The sequence below is a fragment of the Phyllobates terribilis genome, unplaced genomic scaffold, assembly GCF_046119375.1.
Source record: "Phyllobates terribilis strain yellow unplaced genomic scaffold, ASM4611937v1 Scaffold_4__5_contigs__length_816908805, whole genome shotgun sequence".
NCBI lineage: Eukaryota > Metazoa > Chordata > Amphibia > Anura > Dendrobatidae > Phyllobates > Phyllobates terribilis.
Window position 1 is genome coordinate 230,174,079 of NW_027362764.1, and position 20,050 is coordinate 230,194,128.

The window sequence follows — 20,050 nt, forward strand, 5'->3', positions numbered from 1 at the left end:
CAACACATCAGGGAACCTCCGCCATGTTTGACTGTAGGGACCGTGTTCTTTTCTTTGAATGCCTCTTTTTTTTCCTGTACACTCTATGTTGATGCTTTTTCCCAAAAAGCTCTACTTTTGTCTCATCTGACCAGAGAACATTCTTCCAAAACGTTTTAGGCTTTCTCAGGTAAGTTTTGGCAAACTCCAGCCTGGCTTTTTTATGTCTTGGGGTAAGAAGTGGGGTCTTCCTGGGTATCCTACCATACAGTCCCTTTTCATTCAGACTCCGATGGATAGTACGGGTTGACACTGTTGTACCCTCGGACTGCAGGGCAGCTTGAACTTGTTTGGATGTTAGTCGAGGTTCTTTATCCACCATCCGCACAATCTTGCGTTGAAATCTCTCGTCAATTTTTCTTTTCCGTCCACATCTAGGGAGGTTAGCCACAGTGCCATGGGCTTGAAACTTCTTGATGACACTGCGCACAGAAGACACAGGAACATTCAGGTCTTTGGAGATGGACTTGTAGCCTTGAGATTGCTCATGCTTCCTCACAATTTGGTTTCTCAAGTCCTCAGACAGTTCTTTGGTCTTCTTTCTTTTCTCCATACTCAATGTGGTACACACAAGGACACAGGACAGAGGTTGAGTTAACTTTAATCCATGTTAACTGGCTGCAAGTGTGATTTAGTTATTGCCAACACCTGTGCCACAGGTAAGTTACAGGTGCTGTTAATTACATGAATTAGAGAAGCATCACATGATTTTTCAAACAGTGCCAATACTTTTGTCCACCCCCTTTTTTAGGTTTGGTGTGGAATTATATCCAATTTGGCTTTAGGACAATTCTTTTTGTGTTTTTTCATTGAAGAAAAATTAAATGAAGATAATAATACCAAAGAATTTGTGATTGCAATCATTTTCAGGAAGAAACTGAGTATTATCTGACAGAATTGCAGGGGTGCCAATACTTTTGACCACCACTGTAATAGAAAGGCCATGGTCAGCTCCTTTAAAGAAGGGGATCGGGCATTATTTTTAGTGCCCACAGCAGAATGTAAGCTCATGGCCAAGTGGCAAAGGCCATATGAAGTCCAAGAAAAGGTTGGGGAGGTGAATTACAGAATATTCCAGCCCAGGAAGAGAAAACCTGAACAACTGTATCATATAAACCTGTTTAAAAGCAAGAAAAGACAAGGAATGTATGATTACAAATGCGACTCTCCGGTCGTATTGTCTGGGGACCCTCCGACACTGGCCCGGGGGAGGCTGGGAGAGAGATAAAGATAAGCGACGCTCTTTCTAAACCGCAGCAACGGGAGGCTTGGAAATTAGTGCAGCAGAATACAGACGTATTCTTGGAACTGCCCAGCTGTACATCTGTGATCCAACATGACATTGTCACCAAGCCTTCGGTAAGAGTACGAATGAAACCGTACCATGTGTCAGAGGCCCGGAGGCAAGCCATCGCGGCTGAGGTAAAACATATGCTCCAGCTAGGAGTTATTGAGTAGTCCAGGAGTGAATGGGCTGGCTCCATTATACTGATTCCGAAGCCGGACTGTTCATTACGATTTTGCAACGTCTTCCGAAAATTGAATGTAGTATCAAAATTTGACCTTTAGCCAATGTCCCGGGTGGACGAGCAGATTTGAGAGACTGGGGCAGGGCCAGTATTTCACCACGCTCGATCCGACCAAGGGTTAATGGCAGGTGCCTCTGACAGAATCTGCGAAAGAAAACACAGCCTTTATAACACCGGAGGGTCTCTATCACTATGTCTTTTTGCCTTTTGGGTTACATGGGTCCCCGGCCACGTTCCAAAGGCTGATGGACATTGTGTTGGAGCCCCATCAGAAGTATGCATCAGCTAATTTGGATGATATTATCATCTTTAGTACTGACTGGCATACCCACCTGTCCGAGGTACAAGCGGTGGTGAACTCGCTCAGAGCCCCGGGCTTGACAGCAAACCCAAAAAAATGTGCGATCGGTCTCAAGAAAGCCCAATACTAGGGGTATGTGATTGGCTGTGGGGTTATTAAACCCCAAATAAACAAAATCAAGGCTATTCAAAACCGGCCCCACCTCTCAAGAGCGTTCATCGGCATCATTGGGAATTACCGACGGTTTATACCTAATTTTGTCGGGAGATCGGCATCCCTGACCGATCTCTTAAAGAGAAAGAAGTCAGTCATGCCTCGGTGAAGTCCTCAGGCGGAGAATGCGTTCCGATCCATGAAGTTGGCATTGTGCGGAAAGCCTGTCCTCACCAGCCCCAACTTCAAGAAAGGCTTTATAGTACATACGCCTCTGAGGTAAGCCTAGGAACAGTGCTGTCACAGGAGGTGATGGAGAAGAACATCCGGTTACCTAATTAAGTAGGAAACTTACCCCGGCAGAGAAAGATTATAGCATAGTGGAGGAGTGCTTGGCCATTAAGTGGGCCTTGGAGTCCCTACGTTACTATTTGCCCTGGCAACAGTTTTGCTTGGTAACTGACCATTCACCCTTGATCTGGATGAGAAATGCCAAGGAGAGGAATGGTCACCAAATGGTTTCACTGCAAAATTTTAGCTTCACGGTGGAACATTGAGCGGGGAAGGCGCAAGGGGATGCCCTGTAACGCGCACCCTGTATGTTGACAAACCCCACAAGTTTGAACAGAGGGGTGGGGGTATGTGAGACAGTGAGGGGAATCATATGTGAAGGCCGGTATGTATGTCCGAGGATCATCAGCACCATCATCATTCTCACCTACTGCTTTGCATACACTTCCACCTCCACGTCTATTGCATTACCAGTTCTCCTTTTATGTGCCAAAGAAACATGTGTTCAGTCATCCAATTATATGGAAACTGTACTCCCATATGTCCAGATTAATTACAATTTATGCTAGACCACCTGCAATGTCTGGCCGTTCCTCCGTATAGCCTGGTGGACACTCACAAGCAGTAGCTGCATGTAGCAGAGATGGAATTTCTGAAAGAGGCAGCTCAGCGAGATGACCTGAGATTGGAAGGATCAGAACAGTGACAACAGAGAGTTGGGCATCACATATCGCCCTTGCAAGTTGCCAGCCTGACACAACAAACTCATCTTCATTCTAATTTTTGGTGAAATTTAATATATTGTGACTGCATCTGGGTTGAATTTTCCCAGTAGCACTTTGATCAGGATTGTGAGTAAGGGCAAATTTGTTGAAAACGATCAAACCAAAATTCTTTGACTTCTTTTACTGCAACCTTCTTTAGCAAAACTATCAATTTTTTCCAAAACTGTTCAGAAATGTTTGCACAGCAAACAGTTTCTGACCGTATGCCTGACCAGGAAAACTCTTTCCACTCCCTGCAAAATCAATACTTTCACGTGTGTGTGTGCGTGTACGTGTGTGTTTGTGTGTGTATGGCCCCTGCGCAGGGCAGGACAGAAAGAAATAAAAATTGTTGAGAATTATGAAAACCAAATTCTTAGTATTCTATGACTGCAATCTTCTTTAACAAATTTATAATTTGCTTGCCAAAATTGTTCAGAAATTTGGGGGCTGGTGCTCTTAGCATATTAGAAGGATAATCGGTTGACTGCATGTTCAGAATTCTTTGAATTCCATAAGTGTAATTTTCTTTAACAAAGTTAACAATTTTAGAATTAACTGAGACAGCATCTATTAAAATATCTATGATAGGATGGACCATATAGTTTATAAGAGCAATTACTGATGCACGTCAGCAAACAGAGTTGCTCCACCTGAACAGCCAGGTTCAGTCCTACCTAGACTATGTTCTTTCTCAAGAAAATTCCCTGAGCTCCGATCCTATGGATTTCTGGCTCAACAAATAGAACTGGTGGAGAGACTTGTCCCAGTCAGAGGGGGTGTTCAGCATGGTTGGTGATTTGTCAAACCATAGCAGACGAGGTTATCCGCTACAAGTGTGTAAAACCTAGTATTTGTCAAATTGAATCAGACATGGATCAAGGCAAACTTTCGTTGACTGAGATTAAATTGATCATAACATCTATATGTCTGCATGACTTTGTGATGACTGTCGTTTACACCGGTCAGTAGCCACCAGTACCAATGGGCCACATTCAGCCGGGCATCTACTTCCTGTCCGTCATGCTATCTATACTAAGCTACTGTTGTTGTCGGGGCTGCAATTGCTGGCCTTAAACTGCCAAGCATATTATTGCCTTTCCTTGATAACTCTACCATGCTACAGCTCCTGCAGCCACTCCACAGACACGCCAGCCATATGCCTTCTGGTTGCCCACTGTGTTTTCTAGCACTAGTCTGTACTTTTGCTGCTTGGGCTGCTGTTGCTGGCCATAAAACTGCTAAGCAACTTTTTGCCTGCCCTGTCCTAACTCTCTACCATGCTGCGCCTGCCTCAGCGACTGCACAATCACGAGAGTCACTCATCTTCTGCCTGCCCATTGTATTTTATATTGATGGACAGTACTACTGATGCTGGGAAACTTACTCTCGTGTTTTTTTTACCCACAAGAAAACGGTCTGAAAATAGGGCTAATATTTTTAAAAGACTTGGTGACAAGCCATAACTTCTTGCCTAATCAATTTAGAGTTTTTTTTTCACTTCTAGTTCACTCCTCTACATTAAATATAGTATAGTACTTTTGTTCTGTCTTCTTAATTAAAGGGATAATTTTTGGATGGCTTAAGAAAAAAACTTAACTTTCTTAATTTAGCAAAGTGAAAACATCATTATTCTCCACAAACAGGGATAATTGTTGCCCCACAGCTGTGTGAAAATGCCATGGCTTCTTCCATTTGCACCACCTGCTTAGAAACAAAAGCAATGCCTGCATCTGCCCTGGTTTATATAATTTAGGTAGCCAAAAAGTCTGATACTGCAGTGTGTTATTATATATGCTGTTGGTAACCATTCATTTTCCCTTAGTTAGATAGGTTGAAGTAATTTACGGCTTAAAAATGGTGTGTTTGCATTACAGAGCTCAAAATTTGTTCATTTGAGCCCAAGGGGAACTCACTGTGTCCTACACATATTTTCTATGCAATTCGAGGCATTGTAATTATGCTACTTGCACAAATTTATTCAACGCAATTTAATTTTGGGGGGAAAATTTGTCAAAGTTGGAGAATTTGAATTTCAAAAGATCTGCTGATCTCTATTCCATACCTGATGTGCATCAGGCCTTAGTTACAGAGAATGGGCCACCAGTCCAAAAGTAACTTGTTTTTGCTCTTATTTTATTCCCGCTGTTCCTCTGAAAATTTAGCTTTTTTTCTTTAGTGCTAGATTTTTAATGTCTTAGACAAAGGGCAGGGGCTCACAGAAAAATAATGCAAAACAGTTTAAAGATATGCCCCAGAGGACCCTGTGAGGCATGGTCAAGCAGCGGAAACAGAAAAGGAGCAAAACTGTCCACTTTTGACTTAGTCCTTCTTAAACAATACAGTACTCTCTGTAATAACTCTCACCAGTATTAGTAGTTGCCAAGTAAAGGGTTATTATTTCAGGCAATGTAGTTAATATCTTTTCCTCTAGACAACCATTTTTAGCTAAATATTTACAACTGCCTTTATCATACTGTTCTCTTGCGGTCAGTATTACTTAGATTTGTATGTCCCAAGTATATTGTGCTGCAGTGCTCTATAATTTGTGTGTTAGCCTTAAACACCTCATAAATCTGTATTTTTATTAGCATCTTCTGATTGGTATTTCAAGGTTGTTGCTACCTAAGTGAATACCTCTGAGAGAAAGGTTCCTTGTGGAGGAAGTAAATCAATGCAATTTACTTATGTGCTATGATTTGTGGGGTGAAAGCCTAGCTTTCACATCCGCAGAAAAGAAAAGCTATTTCATGTTGCTTTGAGTAGCTGCTTGATGCAGTCATTCTGAAAATAGATTGTAGTTTTCTATTTTTTTCTCTTGTTTCTTCAACGTGGAATTATAGCTTGTGAGAGATGACAAATTGACAGCTCTAGAAAGTGCAGCCATCAGTCATACAGTAGTCTGCCGCCACAGAATTACTTGCTTTACTCTCTTAGGTATATGTAGTATGATTCTGCAGATATCATACAGTACAATATATTTTCTCATTTTATGTATGCAGCCCCCAAGTGTGACGCAAAGCTGTATAACACTGTTCCTTTCATACATTTATTAATCAAATAGGTTTACAACATTTCACCTGTACTGGATTGCAGAGTATGCAGACCTTGCTTTCTTTATACTGGGTTTATTCCAATGATATGTATAGTGGAAATTAGATAATAGTATCTATGAAAGGGATTGTCCAGATAATAAAAACATAGTTACATAGCACATTTGAAAAAAGACACTTGTCCATGGAGTTCAACTAAGTGATGAGAAAGGATAAAGAGAATGGGGCTTAGGTACATCAGTAATACATGACCAGTCTTCCTGAAAGAGGCCGCCTGATCCTGAGTGTCGATCGACCAGATCAACATTCAGAATAAAAATTTTACGCATATACAGTGGGGAAAATAAGTATTTGATACACTGACGATTTTACAAGTTTTCCCACCTACAAAGAATGGATAGGTCTGTAATTTTTATCCTGATGTCATCGGTCACATGATATACTTCGGGTCTCATTTTTCCGCGACATTTAGGCTGCCGGATATACACCATTTTCTACCGGCCTTTCTTTTGGTTGGCCATACCCTCCTTTTTAAATCCCACTGGTTCTAAGGAACAATATCCCCTGACGAAGTACTCCCCGTCTGAAACGCGCATCGGGGCTGTGCTGATATCATCTTTGGACCCATTGTTCAGGTACAGTCATTTCCATTTCTGCCTCCCCTCCGCATTGTGAGGATATTATACATCCACATTTTACCATTTTGTGCACTCATGTGGGTGGGCAGACATACTTTATCATTCATTGTAGATGGTTGCCCATGGTGCCTGGTGACATTATATTTTACTTATCAATAAAGCACCTTCTAATTTGTCTACATCATTGCATGTATTACCATCACCTCTGTATTTGATAGATTGGCAGCACTTTGTTGTGTAATATTTTTCTGTGGTCCATTTATACCATGTTTGTTGATTGCATATCATTTTTGTATTTATATTCTTGATTGCGGACAATCACGTGTATGTATTGCCACTATAACCATCCAGTTAATAAAGGAGTGGTTCTGCAGGTGGGGACCACAGACTACATCTCAGTACCAATGCTCTCTGGCTGATGTTTTGGTCACTTTTGAATGTTGGTTGTGCTTTCACACTCGAGGTAGCATGAGACGGACTCTACAACCCACAGAAGTTGCTCAGGTAGTGCAGCTCATCCAGGATGGCACATCAATGCGAGCTGTGGCAAGAAGGTTTGCTGTGTCTGTCAGCGTAGTGTCCAGAGGCTGGAGGCGCTACCAGAAGACAGATCAGTACACCAGGAGACGTGGAGGGGGTCGTAGGAGGGCAACAACCCAGCAGCAGGACCACTACCTCCGCCTTTGTGCAAGGAGGAACAGGAGGAACACTGCTAGAGCCCTGCAAAATGACCTCCAGCAGGCCACAAATGTGCATGTGTCTGCACAAACGGTTAGAAACCAACTCCATGAGGGTGGTATGAGGGCCCGACATCCACAGATGGGGGTTGTGCTCACAGCCCAACACCGTGCAGGACGCTTGGCATTTGCCACAGAACACCAGGATTGGCAAAGTCGCCACTGGTTCCCTGTGCTCTTCACAGATGAAAGCAGGTTCACACTGAGCACATGTGACAGACATCGTAACAGCGTCTGGAGATGCCGTGGAGAGCGATCTGCTGCCTGCAACATCCTTCAGCATGACCGGTTTGGCAGTGGGTCAGTAATGGTGTGGGGTGGCATTTCTTTGGAGGGCCGCACAGCCCTCCATGTGCTCGCCAGAGGTAGCCTGACTGCCATTAGGTACCGAGATGAGATCCTCAGACCCCTTGTGAGACCATATGCTGGTGCTTTTGGCCCTGGGTTCCTCCTAATGCAGGGCAATGCCAGACCTCATGAGGCTGGAGTTTGTGAGCAGTTCCTGCAAGATGAAGGCATTGAAGCTATGGACTGGCCCGCCCGTTTCCCAGGCCTGAATCCGATTGAGCACATCTGGGACATCATGTCTCGCTCATCCACCAACATCATGTTGCTCCACAGACTTTCCAGGAGTTGGCGGATGCTTTAGTCCAGGTCTGGGAGGAGATCCCACAGGAGACCATCCGCAACCTCATCAGGAGCATGCCCAGGCGTTGTAAGGAGGTCATACAGACACGTGGAGGCCACAAACAATACTGAGCCTCATTTTGACTTGTTTTAAGGACATTACATCAAAGTTGGATCAGCCTCTAGTGTGTTTTTCCACTTTAATTTTGGGGGTGACTCCAAATCCAGGCCTCCATTGGTTAATACATTTGATTTCCATTGATGATTTTTGTGTGATTTTGTTGTCAGCACATTCAACTTGTACAGAACAAAGTATTCAATGAGAATATTTCATTCATTCAGATCTAGGATGTGTTATTTGAGTGTTCCCTTTATTTTTTTGAGCAGTGTATATTCAATGTCTAATTGATATTTGGATCTGACATTCGGTGGTTCTCCTCTTGTTGTGTTCTTATCCCAATGGTCTGAAATTCATCGTGTCCATATAGCACACAATTCTCATTCCACAGGTTTTCACATTGACCATTGGGTCTCTTTTGAAATCTCCTGTTTATGTGGCTATCCTTAGTGTGTTTTGTGTCTGTAATTTTTATCGTAGGTACACTTCAACTGTGAGAGACAGAATCTAAAAAAAAATCCTGAAAATCATGTTGATTTTTACATAATTAATTTGCATTTTCTTGCATGAATTAAGTATTTGATACAATAGAAAAACAGAGTTTACTATTTGGTACAGAAACCTTTGTTTGCAATTACAGAGGTCGGACATTTCCTGTAGTTCTTGATCAAGTTTGCACACACTGCAGCAGGGATTTTGGCCCACTTCTCCATACAGATATTCTCCAGATCTTTCAGGTTTCAGGACTGTCGCTGGGCAATATTGAGTTTCAGCTCCCTCCAAAGATGTTCTATTGGGTTCAGGTCTGGAGACTGGCTAGGCCACTCCAGGACCTTGAAATGCTTCTTACTGAGCCACTACTTAGTTTCCCTGGCTGTTTGTTTTGGGTCATTGTCATGCTGGAAGACCTAGCCACGACCCATCATCAATGCTCTTACTGAGGAAAGGAGGTTGTTGGCCAAAATCTCGCGATACATGACCCCATACATCCTTCCCTTTGCAGAAAATCACCCCCAAAGTATGTTGTTTCCCCCACGATGCTTCACGGTTGGAACGGTGTTCTTGGAGTTGTACTCATCCTACTTCTTCCTCCAAATACGGTGAGGGGAGTTGATACCAAAAAGTTCTATTTTGGTCTTATCTGACCCGATAACCTTCTCCTATGGATCATCCAGATGGTCATTGACAAACTTCAAACTGGCCTGGACATGTCCTGGCATGAGCATGGGGGGCCTTGTGTTCCCTGCAGGAATTTAATCCATGACGTCGTAGTGTGTTACTAACGGTAATGTTTGAGGCTGTGGTCCCAGCTCTCTTTAGGTCATTGACCAGGTCCTCCCATGTAGTTCTGGGCCAATTTCTGAACTTTCTCAGAATCATCCTTACCCCAAGAAGCGAGATCTTGCATGGAGCCCCAGACTGAGGAAGATTGAAAGTCATCTTGCGTTTTTTCCATTTTCTAATAATTGCACCAACAGTTGTTGCCTTCTCAACAAGCTGCTTGACTATTGTCCTGTAGCCATTCCCAGCCTTGTGCAGGTCTACAATTTTATCACTGGTTTTCTCAGACAGCTTTATGGTCTTGGCAATGGTGGAGAGGTTGGAGTGTGATTGATTGAATGTGTGAACAGGTGTCTTTTTTACAGGTAATGAGTTCAAACAGGTGCAATTAATACAGGTAATGAATGCAGAGTAGGAGGGCGTCTTAAAGAAAAACTAACAGGTCTTTGAGAGCCAGAATTTTTGCTAGTTGGTAGGTGATCAAATACTTATATCAATAAAATGCTAATTAATTGTGTATAAACCATACAATGTGATATTCTGAATTTTTTTTTTAGATTTTGTCTCTCACAGTTTGAGTGTACCTACGAAAAAAAATTATAGAGCTCTCCATTCTTTGTAGGTGGGAAAACTTGCAAAATCGGCAGTGTATCAAATACTTATTTTCCCCACAGTACATAAAAAAAAGTATTTATTTTCTTCTAAAAAAAAAAAGAAAGATCTAAGCCCTTTTTGAAACCATTAACAGTTCCTGCTGTGACCAGCTGCTTAGGTAAGCTGTTCAACTGATTAATTGTTCTTAGGCTATGTGCACAGGATGCAGAAATGCTTAGGATTTTTTCCTGAGCGTTTCTGCATTTCCCTGACAGAAAAAAACGCATGCGGATTGTACATGCGTTTTCCTGCCAGGGACATGCGGAAATGAAGCAGTTACCCACTGACATATCCGCATGCGGATTGACAAGCGCTTTCCAAGCGATTAGCATCACTTGGAAAGTGCTTGTGACAACTAGGTCACACTATATAAATCCATGCAAACAGCATGGATTTATATAGTGTGACCCGAGAGAGTGGTAAAAATAAGAAAATAAATGTATAATTTACCCTCCGATGGCCCCCGGTATCCCGCTCACTCCGTTCTCCCTTGCCGGCAACAATGAATTGAAAGACCTGCCGACTTCAGCGTCACGTGACCCGTCACATGACTCTGACGTCAGCGCAGGTCCTTCAACTCACTGCAAAGTGCCGGGAACCAAGCAGGAGCGGTGCGCGGGCCGACAGAAGGTAAGTATACATTTATTTTTTACTTTATTCTTGTTTTTACAGCTTTTTTATGGTACCTGGGTGTGGAGGAGAGTCTCATCTTCTCCACACTCGGGTACCATCCGCATATTAGAACGCGCCAATAACGCAAGTACAAATGCAGTCTTGCGGTATTGGCGCTTTCTAATGCAAGTCAATGGCTGCGAAAACGCCGCGTTTCCGCAAAATTAATGGACATGCTGCGGATTTTTGAACGCAGCATAAACGCTGCGGAAAAATCCGCAGCATGGGCACAGCACATGCGGATTATCATTGGGGAACATTGCTGCCCTTCTACCATGCGTTTTTAATGCTTTTCCGCAGCTTTTTGCAGCTGCGGAAACGCTGCGGAAACACATTAAAAACGCATCGTGTACACACAGCCTTATAGTAAAAAAGATTTGCCTCCTATGAAAATGTAACCTTTTTTTCTCCAGATGGAGGCAATGCCCATGAAACAGCTTTTCACCATATTCTTTTTGTATGGGTCATTTACAGTGCCTACAAGTAGTATTCAACCCCCTGCAGATTTAGCTGGTTGACACATGCGGAATTAACTTGGCATTGTGACATTTGTACTGTAGATCAGCCTGGAAGTGGGAAATGCACTGCAGCAAATTTTGTTTTTGTTTTTTGTTTTTTTTAAAAACGTTAAAAGTTAATTCAGAGTGTCATTTATTATTCAACCCCTCAAACCACAAGAATTCTGTTTGGTCCCCCTAAAGTATTAAGAAGTAGTTCAGGCACCAAGAATAATGAGCTTCACATGTGTGGATTAAAGATCTCTTTTGCCAGCCTTTTCTGACTATTTAAGACCCTCACCAAACTTGTGAACAGCACTCAGACATGGTCAACATGGGAAAGACAAAGGAGCATTCCAAGGCCATCAGAGACAAGATCGTGGAGGGTCACAAGGCTGGCAAGGGGTACAAAACCCTTTCCAAGGAGTTGGGCCTACCTGTCTCCACTGTTGGGAGCATCATCCGTAAGTGGAAGGCTTATGGAACTACTGTTAGCCTTCCACGGCCTGGACAGCCTTTGAAAGTGTCCTCCCGTGCCGAGGCCAGGCTTGTCCGAAGAGTCAAGGCTAACCCAAGGACAACAAGGAAGGAGCTCCGGGAAGATCTCATGGCAGTGGGGACATTGGTTTCAGTCAATACCATAAGTAACGTACTCCACTGCAATGGTCTCCGTTCCAGACGAGCCCGTAAGGTACCTTTACTTTCAAAGTGTCATGTCAAGGCTCATCTACAGTTTGCTCATGATCACTTGGAGGACTCTGAGACAGACTGGTTCAAGGTTCTATGGTCTGATGAGACCAAGATCGAGATCTTTGGTGCCAACCACACACGTGACGTTTGGAGACTGGATGGCACTGCATACGACCCCAAGAATACCATCCCTACAGTCAAGCATGGTGGTGGCAGCATCATGCTGTGGGGCTGTTTCTCAGCCAAGGGGCCTGGCCATCTGGTCCGCATCCATGGGAAGATGGATAGCACGGCCTACCTGGAGATTTTGGCCAAGAACCTCCGCTCCTCCATCAAGGATCTTAAGATGGGTCGTAATTTCATCTTCCAACAAGACAACGACCCAAAGCACACAGCCAAGAAAACCAAGGCCTGGTTCAAGAGGGAAAAAGTCAAGGTGTTGGAGTGGCCTAGTCAGTCTCCTGACCTTAACCCAATTGAAAACTTGTGGAAGGAGCTCAAGAATAAAGTCCACATGAGACACCCAAAGAACCTAGATAACTTGGAGAAGATCTGCATGGAGGAGTGGGCCAAGATAACTCCACAGACCTGTGCCGGCCTGATCAGGTCTTATAAAAGACGATTATTAGCTGTAATTGCAAACAAGGGTTATTCCACAAAATATTAAACATAGGGGTTGTATAATAATTGACCCACACTTTTATGTTTAAAATTTAATAAAATTCAACTGAGCAACATAACTTTTTGGTTTGTAAGATTTATGCTTCTGTTCATAAAACCTACTCTCGTTTGCAGTTTGAAGGCTCTAACTTATTTGCATCTTATCAAACCAGCTAAATCTGCAGGGGGTTGAATACTACTTGTAGGCACTGTATGTACTTGTACAATTGAATCCTGTACCCTCTTAGACGTCTGTTCTCAAGACCTAAATAAATTACATTTTTGATCTTTCCTCATAACTAAGATCCTTCATGCCCCTTATTAGTTTTGTGGCTCTTCTTTGTACTTTTTCTAACTCTAGGGCATCTTTTCTATGAACTGGTCCCCAGAATTGAACTGCATATTGAAGATCGGATCGGACTTACGCTTTGTAGAGTGGAAGTATTATGTCCATTTCCCACAAGTTCATACCTTTTTTACTAGATAACAAAATCCTGCTGGCCTTAGAAGCCTCAGATTGATATTACATGCTGTTATTTAATCAGCGATCAAGAAGTACACTCAGATGCGTCTCCACATGTGACTTTCCTAGTGTTATTCCTCCTATAACATATGATGCCCACATATTAGTGCCCAGGTGCATAACTTGACAGTTATCCACTTTGCCAAATTGATGTCTAAACAATCAGTTTTTTTTTTCAAGTCAATTTACAATTTATGAACAACTTCCATAGACTGCCCTAAACTACGTCGTTTGGTGTCGTCTGCAAAAATATTAATCCTGTACATTAAATAAGAACAAACCCAGCACTGAACCGTGGTATGCCACTTATAAATGGAGACCATTTAGCGTATCAGTCATTCACCACAACTCTCTGGGCACGGGTATTTGAGAAAGTTTTCATTCCAATTACAAACTTTACTTTCTAAAACTTTAGGCATTTATGTGGGACATTGTCAAATGCCTTCTTTAAATCCAAAAACACTATATCCACAGTTGCCCCCATCTAGGCTTCTACTTTCTACAGGTTTTCTTCATAAAAAATTTATCAGTATAGTTTACAACGCCTGTCCTTAGTAAAAACATCCTGGCTATCACATATACACTGTGTTCCAAATTATTATGCAAATAATATTTTCTCAGATTTTCCCAAATTACCTATATGAATTGCAGTCATTGTAATTTTCCAGTCAAATAACTATTAGAGTAGAATTGAAAGGTTTTTGCACAAACTGCCTATGATAACAGTATATTTTTTAAAAAATAAAACACTCAAATTGCACTCAAAATGCATGTTCCAAATTATTATGCACAGCAGAGTTTTCAACCTTTTCATTTTAATAAAGAACAAAAAAATGGTCATTTTTGAAATTATAAGCATTAGCAGGTTATTACAAACTGAAATCAAACAGTTTAAAACTCAAAACTTTATTCTAGGTGATGTTACATTTGCACATTTGCTTGTTCGAAAGGAGCTTCTGAACTCTCTCATTCATTGAATTTGTCAGGTTTTGGATGGTTTCTGCTTCAATTGCTTTGCATGAGGACAGAATACCCTCCTAGAGCTGTTGCTTAGATGTGAACTGCCTCCCGCCATCATAGACACTCCTTTTGATGATGCTCCAGAGGTTCTCAATGGGGTTGAGGTCAGGGGAGCATGGGGTCCACACCATAAGTTTGTCCCCTTTTATGCCCACAGCAGCCAGAGATGCAGATGTGTTATGTGCAGCATGAGACGGTGCATTATCATGCATGAAAATGATCTTGCTGCAGAATACACGGTTCTTCTTCTTGAACCATGGCAGGAAGTGCTGTTTGAGAAACTCAACATACATTATGGAGTTCATCTTTACCCCTTCAGGGATCCTAAAAGGGCCGAAAATCTCTCTCCCCATGATTCCAGCCCAAAACATTACTCCACCTCCTCCTTGTTGGCGCCGTAGCCGTGTTTGCATGGGGTGTCCATCAACCAGCCATCCTCCACTCCATCCATCTGGACCATCGAGATCATTTCATGCATGATAATGCTGTTAATGCTGCTGCTTGACATTGAGTACTGCTGCTCAGCTTACATGTAACCAGAATGCCCAAGTCCTTCTCCTATTCTGTAGTTACGATTATGACGCGCCCCCTGGGCCATATTCTTTAGGGGAATACCCGGAGCCGGATCAGATGGGGGTTGTAGTCTCCGAGTGGCTGTGACCCGGTCCGTGCCCAGGGTGTCAAGCTCAGTGTGTGGCAGTCCTTACTGATGTTACAAAGTTCTTTATGTCGACTACGCCACCCGTTGGATTGCGGTCACTACGGCCGCCGCTGCAGCAGGGTCCGCTGAGGCTGATGGTGTTGGTGCAGCTTTAGATGGTATAACCCCCAACGGGAGGGGTATGGCCTCAGGGGGTCAGGTGCAGAGGATGGGGGTTGTGGTGGTGCAGCGTAGATGTTAAGTAAAGACAGAGTCGGGTTGTGCAGTTCAGGGTGTTTACTTACTGCAGATATTCCGGTCACTCCGGCCTTCAGTGACCACCCGAGCCGTGCTGCGTCCACCAGGTCCTGGATTCAGCCAACCCCCAAGCAAGTCCGGAGCGTGTCCCTGAGCCCTCCTTCTTGTCCTTTCTTCTGGCCGTCCCCACCAGGGATCCACCTAGGTCCAGCTCCCTCGGGCCTTCTGTTGGGAGACCCTTGGCCTTGGGTTCCCTGACCCTACACGTGGTTTGCCTTCAGGGTGGATGTGGTGGGTGGCCGTGGCAGATCCTGCCCACGGCCTCCGGTCTCTGGCTGAGGTATGCTTTAGCCCCCACCAGTTTGGGATCCGGTACCCTATTGCCAACTCTTCACCCTAGGTTTGTATATGGGTTCTCAGAGTTCCTTTTTGTTTCCCCCTCTGGGTCTCTCTTTCTCTCCTCTCTCACTCTCTCTCTTGGGCTGGGGCTGCTCTTCTGCTCTCCTCCTCTGGCTTCTCACAGACTGACTCCACTCTGACAGACTGACTGACCCTGATCTTAGATGGTGCCCACCTTAAATACTCCCTCTATGTGTGAGCTCAGGTGACCAGCACCCAATGAGCTCCTATCTTTACCCAGGCTGCTCCCCCTATCTGCCCCTACACTACTGGGATGTACCACCCCCCTCCCACTCCAGCCAGGAACAGACTCGGTCGTACCTGCACATTTCTAAGTGGGAGTACCGTTGGTCTGTTCCTCGGAAATGGGATATGTGTAGTGCATGCAGCTGACCGAGCTCAGTTCCACACTCCATCCTTACCCGGGAGTGGAATATCACACCTCTGGGTTGAGGTGCAATACCCCTGTAGCAGCCGAATCCTCAGGGTGCTACATTTATACTCCCATTTATTTTATATGTAGCAATAGGATTACTCCGTCCTTGGTGCATTACTCTACATTTATCTACATTGAACCTCATCTGCCAAGTGTTTGCCCATTCAGTCATCTTATCCAGATCGTTCTGCAATATTGTAACATCAAGATCAGATTTTAATATCCTACATAGTTTGTTGTCGACACTTTGCTCACAATCCTATCCACTAAGTCATTAATTAAAAGGTTAAAAAGAATCTGTCCTAGCACAGATCCCTGTGGCACCACACTGCTGACTATATCCCATTTAGAGAATGTACCATTTACAATGACCCTTTGCTTCCTATCATTTAGCCAATTCCTTACCCATCTACATATAGTTCCCCCAAGTCCTTGCTGCTGTAGCTTCAGTAAAAGGCTGCTATGTGGTACAGTATGCAGTGTGTGTATATGCAGTGTGTGTATATATATGTGTATATGCAGTGTTTGTATACATGTGTATGTGCAGTGTGTGTATATATGTGTATGTGCAGTGTGTGTGATGACATAATTATATTTGAATAAATGTTGATATTGTTGTTCATGGAGAAAAGAAAATAAGACATCCCCTGAAAATAAGCCCTAACCCATCTTTCAGAGCAAAAAATAATATAAGACCCTGTCTTATTTTCAGAGAAATGTGGTATTGGTGCTCATTTGACGCCACTGTTAAAGTTTATTTTATTGTTCATTAACCTGTATATAGAATGGGTTCTCTTGAGCCAAATCAACCATTTATTACTATATTTCTTTTGTTTATATATTTTGTGTTTTTGTAATCCAAAAAAGTTAATAAAAACATTCTTTTAAAAAAAAAAAGTAATTTTGCCTTCTTTTAATCCTGAGTGACCAACTCTCCATTACCATCATTTAGGAGACCCACCTGTGTGGACTGTTTTTGTTGTATTTATACATTTAAAGAATTTGGGGGAATTTGTCCTGCCCTTCATTTTCTACTTTATGTATTCTAAATCTGAGGGGGTCTTATAAATCTGTGGGGATATACAATTTTCTCTTTAAAACATGATATATTTGATTCAGGTTATTGTAAAAATAAGAAAAATTCTGTTTTGCATATGATAGTGCAGAAAGTACCCATATACTATTATGTCCATCCCAGGAACCTTTTTAGAAATAGAAAATATCTAGTTAAAATTTTTTTTTAAAGGATATGCATTTTATTTTTTCTACTATATGTTTATTTATTTGTTATGCTTTGCATCATCATATTCCACAGCTCTTTACATACATTATACTTAAATTGAATTGATGAAACCAAAATTAAATTCATGAGTTGTAAAAATGTGCCCATATAACAAACCCAAATATAAATCTGTGGCTTACAATGTGTAATAATATCTGCGTTAGAAAAACTTTTCAGTCCACAAAGTATTTCTATTGCATATGGTGCAGTTTAGAAAATCACATTTAAAGGTCAATGTGTTGTCTACGTGCACAAGGGACTGCACACTGACCAAATAAGCATTTGAGCAAAACGATTTGCAGGAACCTGTCTCAAGTCAGGACCAATGACTTTCTATGTGGCCACTGAACCATGGTCTTCCAAATCTTTTGCTCACCTCTACAAATAAGTCAGGTTGATGTGTTAGTTCACATGAGAAAAATTGCAGTATGCATTATTCTACTGTTTTGTGGACGAGACATTGCTAGCTTCAATAGCACATATCTTGTGCACCCATCCCCATTGTACATGAGCTAACCGAGCTGTAAATGAATGTGACCAGTGTGAGAATTCAGAGTTTTGCAAAATTAGCCTTAAGACGCCCCTACACATAAGACCAATGTCTGTCGAACTACTCTGATATCGACGAAGTTGCTCAACAATTCTGTGACTTTTGGCATTTCCACTCCAGATTTGGCCAGCTTAGCCAAAATGGGTAGAACTGTGGAGGGGCGGGGGAAGGACAGGGCATTGCGCTACCTCAGTCTTAGTGAATCAGCCCCAATATGTATTTCATATACACTTCACTCTTCCACTGCTTTCCCAGTGGAAGACCTCACAAACAAAAATTAATTTGCAAACATTTTTCATAGCCTATTTTTTCCATAGATATTGTCAATGATTACCAGAAACTCTCACGTGAGCCTCTTGGCTAGATTGGTAATGTAGGAAGATATTATTTTTTAAACTAAAAAGAGAAAATAAAGAACTTTTACCCGTAGAGAATAATGCTAGAGCTTTTCTTTTTAGCTGCCATCAGAAGACCCAGAAATCTATGAAAACTCATCGCAATGCCTATCACTGATGGTCCAGCTTTATGGTGGAGACTACCAGGACAGTATGACCCCAGATAACATGGAAAGTTTTGCTCAAGTTTTGATGACCAAGAGGGAACCCAAGCAGCAAAAACTCCTGCTGAGAGTAATTAAGAGGCTGGTAAGTCAATAGACATGTGTTATTATTCATTTTGTGCCATTTTAGGTTAACCATTATGAACATGGTTAGCCGGTATGGCCGCCTATGATAAATCTTCTAACAATAACAATACATCATAGTTATGAGACACAATTTTATGCTCAGTATTGTATGGATGTAAAAGTATTATCAAAATCTCTAAAGAAGATTTCTAGATGTCTTTGTACAAATAAAATTAAATTTTTTTATACTTACAAATTCTAGGGATTAAGATATAACTTTCATTATTATGTAGTTAAAAGATAAAAAATTGTGAACTTTTACTCTGAATACATTTTTGTACAGTCATTATGAGATAATGCAACAAGTGTTTCTGAGCACTTGCTGAAAGCATTCTACACATGCACAGATACAGGAATCAGAATCCTTATACCTGAACAACAGCTGAAAGCCTGCAGTGCCTGTGCATAAAAGCACAGTCCGGAAAGTGGTCACACGATTAGCCACCATCTTGAGTGCAATGAACGTGGTGGCTGCTGTTCGGTGTAAACACTTCTGCACATTACCTATGTGACTACCACTATCTTTAATGCAATGAACATGGTGGCTGACATCCAATGTTTACATCCATAGTGCTCAAGATGCACTACCACATCCACATCACTCAAAATTCTGGAGGTCCTGACACAGGCACAGAAAGCTTCCAGCTCATGTGCACATCTGATCTTAGGCAGCGCAGAGTAAGCAAAAGTAGTTCATATGGTTGCTAATGCCCATACACAACAGCTTGGGCTTTGCAGAAATTTAACCAAAAAGTGATTAACAGGGCAAGCAAACTCCCATGCCACTCCAGCTTCATTTCTATCTACCCAAGTTTATTAAAGTGAAATAAAGAGGCAGATTGCAAGGCACTTGAATATTTAAAGGGGTTGTCCATGTTTCTGATGAAAGTCTGCAGTCACTCCATGTGGCTGCAGACTTAAGAATCCTCACAGCGTGCGTATTGCATGCTTTCAAGATCCTCTGGTGCCAGTGGCGAGAGCAGGCAGTCATGTGACTGCTAATTTGCAATTTACATACTTTCAGCCACATTGCAAATAAACATGCGTAGCCTCGCTCAATACAAGTGAATTGAGGCTGAGAACGTGTAGTCGGCATGTGGCCAGACGTAGGAAAGTCGTCACATGGCCACCCACTCTTGCCTGTGGCACCGTAGAGTCCTGACAGCATGCAGTGCTCACACTGTGAGGGTTGAGAAGTCTGCTGTCACCTAGTGTGACTACAGAATTTTATCCCAAATCTGGACAACCCCTTTAAGTGACAAGAAGGTCATTGCTTTTTGTTGTTGTTGTTGTTGTTATTGTTGTGGTGGTTGTAATATTCTGTATCATTCCATGATGTCCAGATTATTCTGTTTGCTGTACAGGGAATTTGACCTATTTTATTTTATAAATGAATGAAACACAAAGAGTGAGATTCAGGGAGTAAACCCGATACTATGAACCAGATATCTGGTTTGTGATTAGTAATGTGACCCAATGAAGATGTAGATATTACTAAACCTACATATTTATCTTTTTACATGCCAGGTGCTCTACCGCTCCATCAGCCCCAT

General features: G+C 42.4%; 1 protein-coding gene across 6 annotated transcripts in view; it reads left to right on the top strand.

Moving 5' to 3' along the window:
• The window catches only part of ULK4 (unc-51 like kinase 4), a 988,030-nt gene that overhangs the window by 794,958 nt on the left and 173,022 nt on the right, over positions 1–20,050 (top strand). For all 6 annotated transcript variants that reach the window (XM_073678125.1, XM_073678126.1, XM_073678128.1 and 3 more), the window contains one exon: positions 18,271–18,456. In XM_073678125.1, coding sequence (XP_073534226.1) covers positions 18,271–18,456 — 186 coding nt within the window. The remainder of the gene's footprint in view (positions 1–18,270; positions 18,457–20,050) is intronic.